This window comes from Thunnus albacares, chromosome 11, assembly GCF_914725855.1.
Source record: "Thunnus albacares chromosome 11, fThuAlb1.1, whole genome shotgun sequence".
NCBI lineage: Eukaryota > Metazoa > Chordata > Actinopteri > Scombriformes > Scombridae > Thunnus > Thunnus albacares.
This window is the reverse complement of record NC_058116.1, coordinates 8,787,526-8,798,487: the sequence shown is the minus strand read 5'-3', so window position 1 is coordinate 8,798,487 and position 10,962 is coordinate 8,787,526. Positions and strand designations below refer to the sequence as shown.

The following is a 10,962-nucleotide window of genomic DNA, read 5'->3' as shown; positions in this document are numbered from 1 at the left end:
GATTTGAGAAGCTGGAACCAGCAAATATTTGGTATTTTTACCTTAAAAAAAGTCTAAAACAATTATTCGAATGTCAAAATAGTTCTTGATTCATTTTCTGACACTCCACTAATCGTTGCAGCTCTAGAAATATGGCATAAAATGATGTGGAACATTTGGGCCGATGTGCCATTTTTTAATATTTGAAACAAAGGTGTGCGAGTCCTGCAGCCAATATTTTGTTGTTACTGTTATTTTATTCTACATTCATGGTTTTGCTGCATTGTCAAAGCATGTGTTCATTTTTTTTCTATTTACATTGTGGCAACAGATTTTTGTAGACTCATCATGTGTATGACATGCAGTGCACCTGCTGGGCACCAGTGATCTCACAGTGTGTAAGGACCTTTACTATGCAGGAGAGAAGTGTCCGAGAAAAGAGAAAAAAACTAACCACTAGAACCACAGAAACTATGGATATAAATGCTCCCTAAAACATATGACAAGGCATACACACACATAATTAAAACTAACACTACATAGTCGCTATCCTGTCAGGTTGTACTTACTGGCAGCGTTCGACACCACCTGGGCATCTGAGGGGAGTGCCAAAGAAACAAATGCATGCAGCGTGCAAAAATAAACGAGTGCAGAGAGGAATGAGAGGCGAACATGAGAGAAGAAGAGACAGAAAGAGCGGCCGCCGGGCCACATGCATGCTTAGTGATGGATGTGCTTCATGTAATGACTTTGCTGAGTCAGAGATGTCATTTATTGTGATTTGGTATTTCACTATCCTGTTAGGCATCAATATTACATTAGCAGGTTTTATTATGTTTTTGCAGCTTTCAAAGAAACACTGAGTTTAAGGATAAGGATGGTGTTAGTCTATATTTTTCTTGTCAACACATCCCATGAAGAAACCAAGTTTCACAATAGTTTCTGTCTTCCCTACTCTGTCTGTCTGTGACACTCAGCACCGAGCCCATCTGTTCCTTCTGAAGATGAAACTCTTTAATCACAAATGTATAATTTCATATATATATATATTTTTTTTAAAAAGGCAGCAGCTGGCCTCTGTAGTTTTTAGCCAATGTGAACAGGAGGAAATGGTGCATTTGTTAAGGACTATTTTGTGTCCTAGTTAGAACTGTATGTTGAACATGTTGTGCAGTGCAACACTGTGGCTCATTGATGTGTTGTTGTACGATGGAGCTCTATGGCAACACAGGTGATATTTGTTAGTAGGATGAGTTCATCGTTTGGTCTTTTCATGGTATTTGTTGACACCAAGAAAAATATATAGTAGAATATTGACGGCGTTATCCTTTAAAATGTTTGATAAATGTGAGTGTTTGGTTTATTCCTACCTCATTGATGCCTGGTGTGATCGTTGGTGCAGCAATAAAGACGACGTATGGGGCGAACTCTGCTGTCCGCAGGACCTTCAGGGCCTGATGGAGAACAGCTGTTAGTGGTCAACATGTACCTAAATATGCCTGCATGCACATTCAAGCCTAAAAATACACACCTGAGGTTCCACATCAAGTATAGCTATAAGTCCCTGTTGGTGGATCTTCCGAATGGTCTCCAGTCGTGTCCCGTACATGGCGTCCTCATGGCTGCCGTACTCCAGGTACTCATTGTTGCTGATGTCCTGCATCATCTGGTCGTGGGAAACAAAGTAGTAGTTCTTCCCGTTCTCCTCATCCTTCTTTGGAGGTCTGGTTGTGTCTGAGGGACAAAAAGAGAGAATTAACATTTCCAACAAACAGTCATTGTAATTCTGAGGAGACTTTTGAGTTTTGATGCATCTTACGTGGGATGGGGTAGGCAAATCTGTCGGGGTGTTTGGTTATGAGTGTGTTCTTGATGTGTCTTCTGCCCACTCCATGAGCACCTGACAAAGACGCACACAGTCAGCCAATGAGGTCAGTTACAGTTTGAAGGCAGACGTCCACGTTTGTGCTGTTGTACTCACCTAACAAAACTAGTGTTTTCCTCTTGAAAGCAGGAAGCTTCACAACCTCTTCATATGTGACAAGATCTAGTTGGTCAAACACTGGAAGTGAGAGAGAGAAAGAGTAAGAGGATGTGGAGAGTAGTGTGCTGGGACAAACAAAAGGCAGAGAGCTCTAAACAGTGTGAGGGGAACAGTGCGTACTAAAGAGTCTGAAACACATTTGGTAACTACGGTTTGCGGTGAAGAGAAGAGGAAGTTGGGTCACTTGTCAAATCAAAGCAGATTGAAATATCTCATGGCAACAGGCCTGATGCCAAAACAGTGACTGGAAATGAGAACCTAGAGAGCTGAGATGATGACTATGAAACTAAGTTTCCTTTAAAATGACCTCTGTGCTTTCAGACGAAGTGGACCTGAGTAAGCAGTAATTCATCCAGTGAGATGAGATGAACAACTGAATACAGGCTCATGTGCTGATATGACCCACCACATCTGGCAGGGACATTTCTGCTTAGATGAATCCAGTCTTCTTGCAGTTCACTGTCATTGTTGTTAATGTGTTCATAGATTTAGTTATTAAAACTAAACGAGAGAAGAATGAGTCAAACTGGACTGAAAGGAAGAAACCTTGACTGTTGATATAATATTCCAAAAGAAAACCTTCTGAATTAATGTAATTAAAAAGTATCATCCAGTGTAAAGTAGTGCTGAAACATTAGTTGAATAATTGATTATTTGACAGAGAATAAATGAACAATTTTGATTTTCCAAGTGACAGTGAGTCTTTTTTTTTTTAACGGTAAAATGCCAAAATAAACTTTTACAAGCTTCACAATTATGCATATTTTCTGAGTTTTATTCTTCTATGACAGAAAACTATTTAGTCTTTATTAGTATTTTGGACTGTGGATCAGACTAATCAAGCAATTTCAATTAGGGCTTTGGGAAATTATAATGAGCACTTTTCACTATATCCTGACATTTTATGACACAAACAGTTAATTGAGAAAATAACAGGCAGTGTGATCGATAATGAAAATAATAGTTAGTCGAGCCCTCGTTTAAGGCAATGAATTTGGTGAGATGACAAAATGAACTAAAGAAATCTTACAAAGAAAAACAAAAAAACAAGAACAAGAGAGATTACTAATTCAAACAAGGACATGAAAAGTTTACTTGACTAGCTCTGTGTGCTGAGCAGCTTGTGCAGCTTTATGGGGTTATGCTGGATTATCTAAATCCACTTTCTCCCAAAATTTAGACAGATTACCCATTGAATTTCTCAGCAGCTGCTTGTCTGACTTGAATTTGGTTTGTTAATGCCACCTTTCTGCTAAAAATGTTTGTGAATTTTGTTAGATTATCAGGATGAATTTGTGAGTAAAACATTTGAGGACTACGACTAACAATTATTTTCATTATCAATTAATCTGCCAAATATTTTCTCACATACTCAAATTGCTTGTTGAATCCAACAATCAGTGTAATTAAAGAATCCACATCAAATGAGACATGAGTGGCAGGCAAGCACTACTAAAGCGTTCAGTCCATTCAGTCCTCATCGACTCCAAATCTCTGGTCGGCCGTCGCTGTTGCCAGAACCAGCTGTGTGTCAGCAGCAGCTCCTGAGCAGCTGAGAGGACAGCCTCCATGATCAGGAATCCATGAAACTGATTCATTTATTTTATTACACCTATAATGAAACTGGAAAGGCCATAGCAAAACTTGGGGCGTTGATCAATCATTACAGATACCCTGAATAAGTTCACAGCATAGACAAGAATTGGAGCGTCGGTGTGGATTGATACATTTGATAAATTTGCATATCTGTTCTATGAGAAGGGCGAGTGGCAAATGCTATTAAGCCCCAAATTATTCAGTTTACTGTGATAAATAAATCTTCACACTAGAGAATCACGGCCCAGCAAGAGTTTGATATTTTTATTTAAAAATGACTAAAATAGTTCCTGATTAATTTACTGTTGACTGTTACCTTATTCATTAACGTACTTCTTAAGGATGAGGTGACTTAAGTTACGTTTGTGCAATTGTTGACTTCTAAATTAACTCAAAGGTAACTTTGAAACTTATTGTCTCAAGTGACTTTATGCAACTGGTCACAGATGATTTATGTTGTGTCCCAACTTAAGTAACAGCACAAAGGATACAGTTTCACTTCAGTGTCATGTTGTCTATATAAACAGACTTTAAGTCAATGCTGAGTAAGACTTTCCAAACATTTCTCTGTGTGACTAAACACAGAAGGGAATAAATCAGGTAAATTGCAGGTTGTGTGACGTCTGTGGCTTGGAGCATATCACATGTTGACTGTACAATGTGTTCTTAACCTCTGCAACATGAGCCTCCATGCAGCGACCATCTCAGGGAGCTGACAAGTGAAATACAATACCCACAAGTCACTGGGTTGTCTTGTGCGACAGGCGGCTGCAGACCAGCTGCTACTCAGACTGGTGGTGAATGATTGTTTGAAGTTATGGACTGCACAGAGTGAGGGGCAGAAACTGTATGGACTGAATATGTCAGTAAATATCAAAGACTTGAGTGTTAGGCTGCTATTTACATTACTGTCCGTCTCTGCTAATGAGCACAACTAGACCAAACTTGGGTTAGGATGAACATCACAGCACACAGTGTCTGAAACACACACACACACACACACACATACACACACACACACACACACACACAAAGCTACACGGTTTCAATTTTGTCTCAGCCTTCTGTTGTTTTTTACATTATCAACAGAAACAAAACTGAAACACTGGCAGTGACAGCTGATTTAATCTACAGGGATTGATAAAATAAATAGCGAGGAGAGAGTGAGTGAGAGAGAGAGAGTAAAAGACAGAAGAGGAGCTGAGCGCTGTCACTGTTGTTACTTACATGCAGAGAGGCCGTTCAGTAGGAGAAAGCGAGAGAGATGAACAGGAGGGGTCATAACATGGTTCGGTTACAACAGCAGAATTACAAAACGTTACACACAAACAGCAAGATACAACAGCTGGGCAGATGTGCTGCACTGCACAGTGCCGACAATGGAGATGGAAACACACTGTATACTGTTGTTGTTGCTGTTCACACCAGCTGGTGGTACGTCACTGTGTGCACGCTGCGGAGCTGCTGGTGATGGTGGTAACATGCGCTGTCACCAGCAGCACCACAGAGCCAGAGACAGACTGTGATCAGTTAGTACGAGGGTTGAAGGTTTTACTATAACATCCTGGGAAAACCAAGATCTTTTGTTGGAAGTGAAGTTTGACTATTTTTAAATTTAGTAGTATGTTTCAGTAGAACAACTCCTCTTAGTATCGTTGAGGCAGAAAAAACAACGTCGACCATGCTCCACCTGTTGAATGCCACTCTGCTCTTTGATTTGCGGATGGAGGCCTGCATGTCTGATTAAGTTTTTGTTTACAGATTTTTCCATTTCAGTCCCACTTAATATAAATATTTTTGCGACACAGCTGGACTGTAAGCTGCCATTTTAGCAGGAAAGGAAATGGGAAGAAACCATTGCAGATTTGATCCAGTTATATCATCTATTTAAGATTGGGTTTTTGTATTTAGCTACAACATGTGTTAGCATTAATAAGCGTAAATAGTCTTCAGAACATGAACACCCAACCACACATGCTAAAAATCCTGGATTCACGCAGGTATTTTTTTCCAGAAAAAGGAAGAACATTTTCATAAGAATCCCTGGAAAATAATCAGGATCTCAATACACCACATTCAACCCTCGGTACTAATGGACACTGAGTGAGGAAATAGGATAAACTCTTGAGATTATGAATCTAATAACATTACATGTGAGTGATGAGTGACATCATGGTGAAGACATGGTATTTACCATTTCTGTTAAAATACCAGATGACTCTGTCTGTATCACATGCATTCATGCTCCTATAACGACATGACTATCATGTTCTGTGTTGCATGCTGTTGAATTAAGACTAATAGTTTAACTGGACATTAACAGATGTGTCAGCTGGGGTGTCAGGGTACACAGCTGGATAGACAACCTGAGATTTGGATGCACACACCCCCAAACATACTGTACACATGTAAACACATGCACATGGACAGACATAATGTTCAGTATTCAGTGTCCTCTCTGTCACATCATCAGGGCAGAATGTCTCACAGTATTATGAAATGTCTCTCATCCTTTTCATCTCATAATACTGTGAGAACACCTGCATGTACAGATGTGATTTCTGTGTAAAAGACCCACTAAAAAGAATGAAGTCTTAGCGTGTTGCTGTTTATAAACTACAGCTATGCACATTACTGCAATGTGACCGTAATCACCTCTGCTGCTGTTCACAGTGCTAATTTGGAGGGACATGTAACATATAGACTATAGACTCCTGATACAGACACAGTGTGGTGATACACAATGGTGCACATTTTGTACTGGAGCTGTAAAGCTACGTGTACATGAGCTACAGATATCTGACACCTCAAAGTCTGTCTGTATGTTTTATCCGCACCCTTCACCCTTTGCACTTGTCTTTGCTCTAAACTTGATGACCCTAAAACCTTATTTCAGTGATTCCCAACCCTTACATTTCTCTTTTATGGCTTGTCTCACGCCTACTGTTCTTGAAATTGATATATGTCGACAAGTACTTACACAAATAATTAGACCAACCAGAGAAAAGGCAACAAAACAGCAGAGTAAAAAACAATACAACATAAAATATTCTACAGATCAAAAAGGTTGAAGCCGCAGCTTACTGTTCTTACAATAAAAAAAATCTATTTGGCGTCAAACCTAACAGCATACAAAAACCCTTCCTACCACCTCCCTCTATCCCAACACTAAAGACAGACACACACACACACACACACACACACACACACACACACACACACACACACACACACACACACACACAATCTCCTCTCCCTCTGCCTCCTGTGTTAACTCAACAGTCACAGCTCTGGTGGCCGATACACGTGATGAGTTTTACCCCACAACAACCCAACCTAGTTACACAGCCAGACACATGGCAGTGATATTTGAGCAGTGTGCTGCATCTACTGTATGTCCACACACCACTAAACATATCTTCTGTTTATGCTACCCCTGGGCTGTTGAGATACTTTGCAACACACAAACATGTTATTTAAAACTATGGTAGACTGGTGTCTGTACCAGTGTGCTGCCCACATTGCCCTGAATTGCCCCCTGCGCTCATATAAGATTTCTGCCACACTGGCAGCTTTTCCTGTCGTTCCTGGCTGTGGTTCTGCTACTGGAGATGAACGCTACAAGATCCTGTTACGTACAAGTTCCACCTACACAAACAGATGGACGCACAGACACGCAGACATGTACAAGCCCACATGCTCAGACTCGTGTGAATGAAAAGTGCATGCATGTAGGGGGGCGTGATGGGATTGACCAACGTTCAGACATCTGCAGCATGTTGTTCGTGTGCACATGCATTTGGTTATGAAAGTGTGTGTCGGTGCATGGTGTACCTGCATTGTGCTTTGCCAAATACTTGTCTTTGTACTGCTTTTTCTTCTTGCCAAACCAGGTACAGCTGGCCTGTTGCTCCTGCTTGGTCTTCTCCATGGCTATACACGCCACACGCCTGCCACACACACACACACACACACACACACACAAACACCAATATTGAGTTTAGTGGTTGATTTGGCTCAAGTATTGGGCTGTAGTAGTTGTGGGGAATCTGTGTCTCTGTAACTTCTGCAATTTGTTGGGAGTTTTATGTGTGATAAATGTGTCTTCCTGCAAGTGTGCTTCTCCTTTTTCTCACCACTCCTGCAGCTCTGGCGACGGGATGAGGCCTGCTGTGCCATTTTTTGTGTTCTCCAGCTTGCCCTGCCACCAGTTGTGGTCATCCTTGGAGATGATCTGGATGATGTCGCCCACGCGGAAGCGAATGCCAGCCTCCTTGCAGGGAATAAGCTCGTCTTTGGAGGGGTCGTATTCAAACTGAGCCCTCACGTAGATCTGTGGGGAAAAGCAGATAGGTCCCAGGGGGTGAGCTGGGTGAGCTAGCTGATGGATGGGTTGGGGTGGATGTGGTGGGATTTTCCGAAAAAAGGCTGTGGCGTGTTTGAAACAGTGACTGGAATAAAGAGAGAAGTACAAAGAAGAGAAATGTGGCAGGCAGGAAGAGAAGAGAGGCCAGGCGATGTACATATCGTGACAGCTTTACTGAAGTAATGAACAGTGGGCTCTCAGGGGGGTGAGGGCACGGTGGTGTTATGGTTGCCAGGTTGGAAACTGGTTTCCACAGAAGAACTTTCTCCAGTGAGATGAACCCAGACACTGCTGGGCTATTAATGAGCCTCTCAACACACTGGTAATTATGGCACAGGCATTGTTTACGTGTCCATTAGTTGAAAACAACAGTAATTATCCTGCTTTACACCGTTTTTGACCACACAGACGTTTGTTGCTGTTTTCCTATCTAACACTATGTGAAAGTGAGCCGGTAGATAGACGTGCAGATGTAATTACTGTGCTTTTAGCTCTTTTTTGGGGGGTGGGAGAGGCTGTATCTTACCTTAACAGACATTATGTCCTTGATTGGAGGTCTGGATACAATCTAGGATTTGAAAGCATCACACACATCATGCAGCAAAAATGGCTATGCAATGTCTTAACAGCAGTATGCTTACCAAGGTTGGTGGAGGGGAGAAAGGTTGGGGGCGGGAGGGTGATAGGGATGAGACAGGACAAGGCTGAGGTGTTATAGACTCTTCTAGACAGACAGGAAGTGTGCTTACACTTTTTAAATATTTACTTCCTGGCATAGTAAACTATGAGATCATTCAATGGCACTGAGATCAGGCTCTGCGACAGAGAGGCTGCCAAGCTTTTGATGCACAACAGTGTGTTGTGGACTCTACTGCCCTCTGCTGGTTGGATCTGTTGTTGCTACAATCACAAGATCCTTAGATGCTACTTGTCCTCTGCTGGCAGCTCTTTTCAAAACATTAAAAAGGGTGTGAAATAATGATTTCGGGTGTGCCATGTCAGGTTGTCTCCAAGGAAATCAGTGGTGTTTGGAAGGTGCACACACATGAAGATAGAAATAAATCCTTCAAGAGTGTGATAGGATGAGATGACTATTGGTGAAGATTGGTGAGGTTGCCCTTAACTCCTGTTCTCACCCCCAAATGGTACTGCAGCAGCCATGAATGCATATCTGACTGAGGATCAGTGGTTAGGGGTGATCTGTAGGCTCTGCAGTGTTTAACAATGCCTGTGCCATTAGTACCATACATACACTTTAAGTGAGGGTAGTTATGCGCTACACTGACAGGCTGATGACACAATAGTGGTCACTTATATTGATTAAATCTACAGAGTGTTAGTTTAACATTACTGGGAGAACAACCAGGTAGAGGTCTTCACAAGTCCTCTCAACTTCTAGTAACCATGACTCGACCCGGACCAAGTAAGGTGTTGTTCTATTGCTGCAGTTCTTGGGCAACGGTTGTCAATATATGTCTGGTACTGGGGCATAGTCAGTCATTGTTAAAGTCTCAAATGTGAGGGGGATTTACTCTTAATTTACTTTTATACAAATGTAAATTAAATATGTTTGGTTTTGGACAAAAGAAGAAATCTGAAAGTATGTTATTTGGATCTGGGAACTTGTGATGCAACTTGTGATTTTCTGATATTTTATAGACCAAGCAATCGATTAATCTTCCTGTCTGTGAAAATAATTTGCAGTTGTAGCTGTACCCACCATAATTATTATAGGCGAGACAGAGGGTGTGAACTGTGAAGAAAAAATAACATGAATTGCAACTGTTTTCAACAGCAGCTGATTGTCTACTGTTGGAGCATCATGCTGCTCTCATTGTTCTCTATTTTGGTTTGGTTCTGATTATTATTTATATGGATTTATTTTGGACTCTGACTGTGCTTGGGTCCCTTTTGGAAGATTAATTTACTGGTATGCTCTTTGGGTTTTCCACGGGTCAGTTTTGGATTGGATCCACAATTTAGGACTTGTGGAGACTTCTACAAACAAATTATTAACTGCAGGAGTGTAATCTGTGTGTAGGTGCTGGATGTCATCATCCACTCTGCAGATGTCCACCACTGCAGTGACTTGTAATGTCTGTTTTGAAATATTGTTTTTGTCTGTGAGGAGCAGGTGTGGTTGTTAGGGAGAGCAGAGGAGAAGGAGAGTCATGAAGATGTCAGGATCTCTAGTTTCCTTTACCTTTTCCTTCCTCCAATTGGATTTACACAGACAGACAGATGTGTTTTTTGCATTATTGACATTCTGGATCTTTTCCTCTTGGACTTTGAAGGGAAGCATTATGTTCTCCAAATCAATAAAAAGTAATTTCCCAAAACAACGCTTAGTTTGAATCCAGCTGAACTGTGCTAAAAGCTGGACAGCTGCAGCCTGTTTTGGTGTAAATTACAGAATGTAATGTATTTTGGAGTGGGCCCAAAATCCAAAAATTTCTTTACTAAATGAGGTCAGACCTCAGCCATTCACATCATGAGTGACAGCTTGGGGACCAGTGAGCAGTGAGGTCTTGTAAATGAATCTAAATTATACCGAGGGACTGACCTCCACTTTGAATTAGAGAATGGGCTTTGTGAGGTGAAAAAGAAGGGAGTGTTAGAAAATCGAGACACATACACTTCTCAATCAGGGGAAGGATGCAAAGCGTCGTGTAAGGAGCTAGTGATTACGAGTGAGAGAGTGAGTGCTTTTATTCACCTGTCGACCTTTGGGCTGAATGGTGGATGGCAGGTCCTGTGGAAGTAAGCCATTGATGACAGAGAGACATGGTTCAGTGAGATACAATAGTTAGGCTAAAACAAAACAAACAAATAAAGAATTGATACATCCTGTTAAGAACATGAGAAATGCAAAAAGACAAGAGAGGATAGGAGAACAGAGTAATTCTCATCTGTTAAAGCAGATCTGGCTGTGGAGCAACCAAGCAAGCACAGAGCAAGCAAAGCAGCTGCAGCATCA

At 41.4% G+C, this 10,962-nt stretch overlaps 1 protein-coding gene across 11 annotated transcripts in view; it reads right to left on the bottom strand.

Moving 5' to 3' along the window:
- The window catches only part of caska (calcium/calmodulin-dependent serine protein kinase a), a 121,445-nt gene that overhangs the window by 2,246 nt on the left and 108,237 nt on the right, over positions 1-10,962 (bottom strand). For 6 of the 11 annotated variants that reach the window (XM_044364923.1, XM_044364930.1, XM_044364928.1 and 3 more), the window contains 7 exons: positions 10,702-10,737; positions 7,756-7,952; positions 7,454-7,569; positions 1,961-2,041; positions 1,799-1,879; positions 1,511-1,713; positions 1,350-1,433 (listed from right to left, as the gene is read on the bottom strand). In XM_044364923.1, the coding sequence (XP_044220858.1) occupies positions 1,350-1,433; positions 1,511-1,713; positions 1,799-1,879; positions 1,961-2,041; positions 7,454-7,569; positions 7,756-7,952; positions 10,702-10,737 (798 nt within the window). Of the gene's footprint in view, positions 1-1,349; positions 1,434-1,510; positions 1,714-1,798; positions 1,880-1,960; positions 2,042-7,453; positions 7,570-7,755; positions 7,953-8,511; positions 8,554-10,701; positions 10,738-10,962 lie in introns of all 11 variants that reach the window. The other 5 variants (XM_044364921.1, XM_044364927.1, XM_044364924.1 and 2 more) reach the window with 1 other exon arrangement.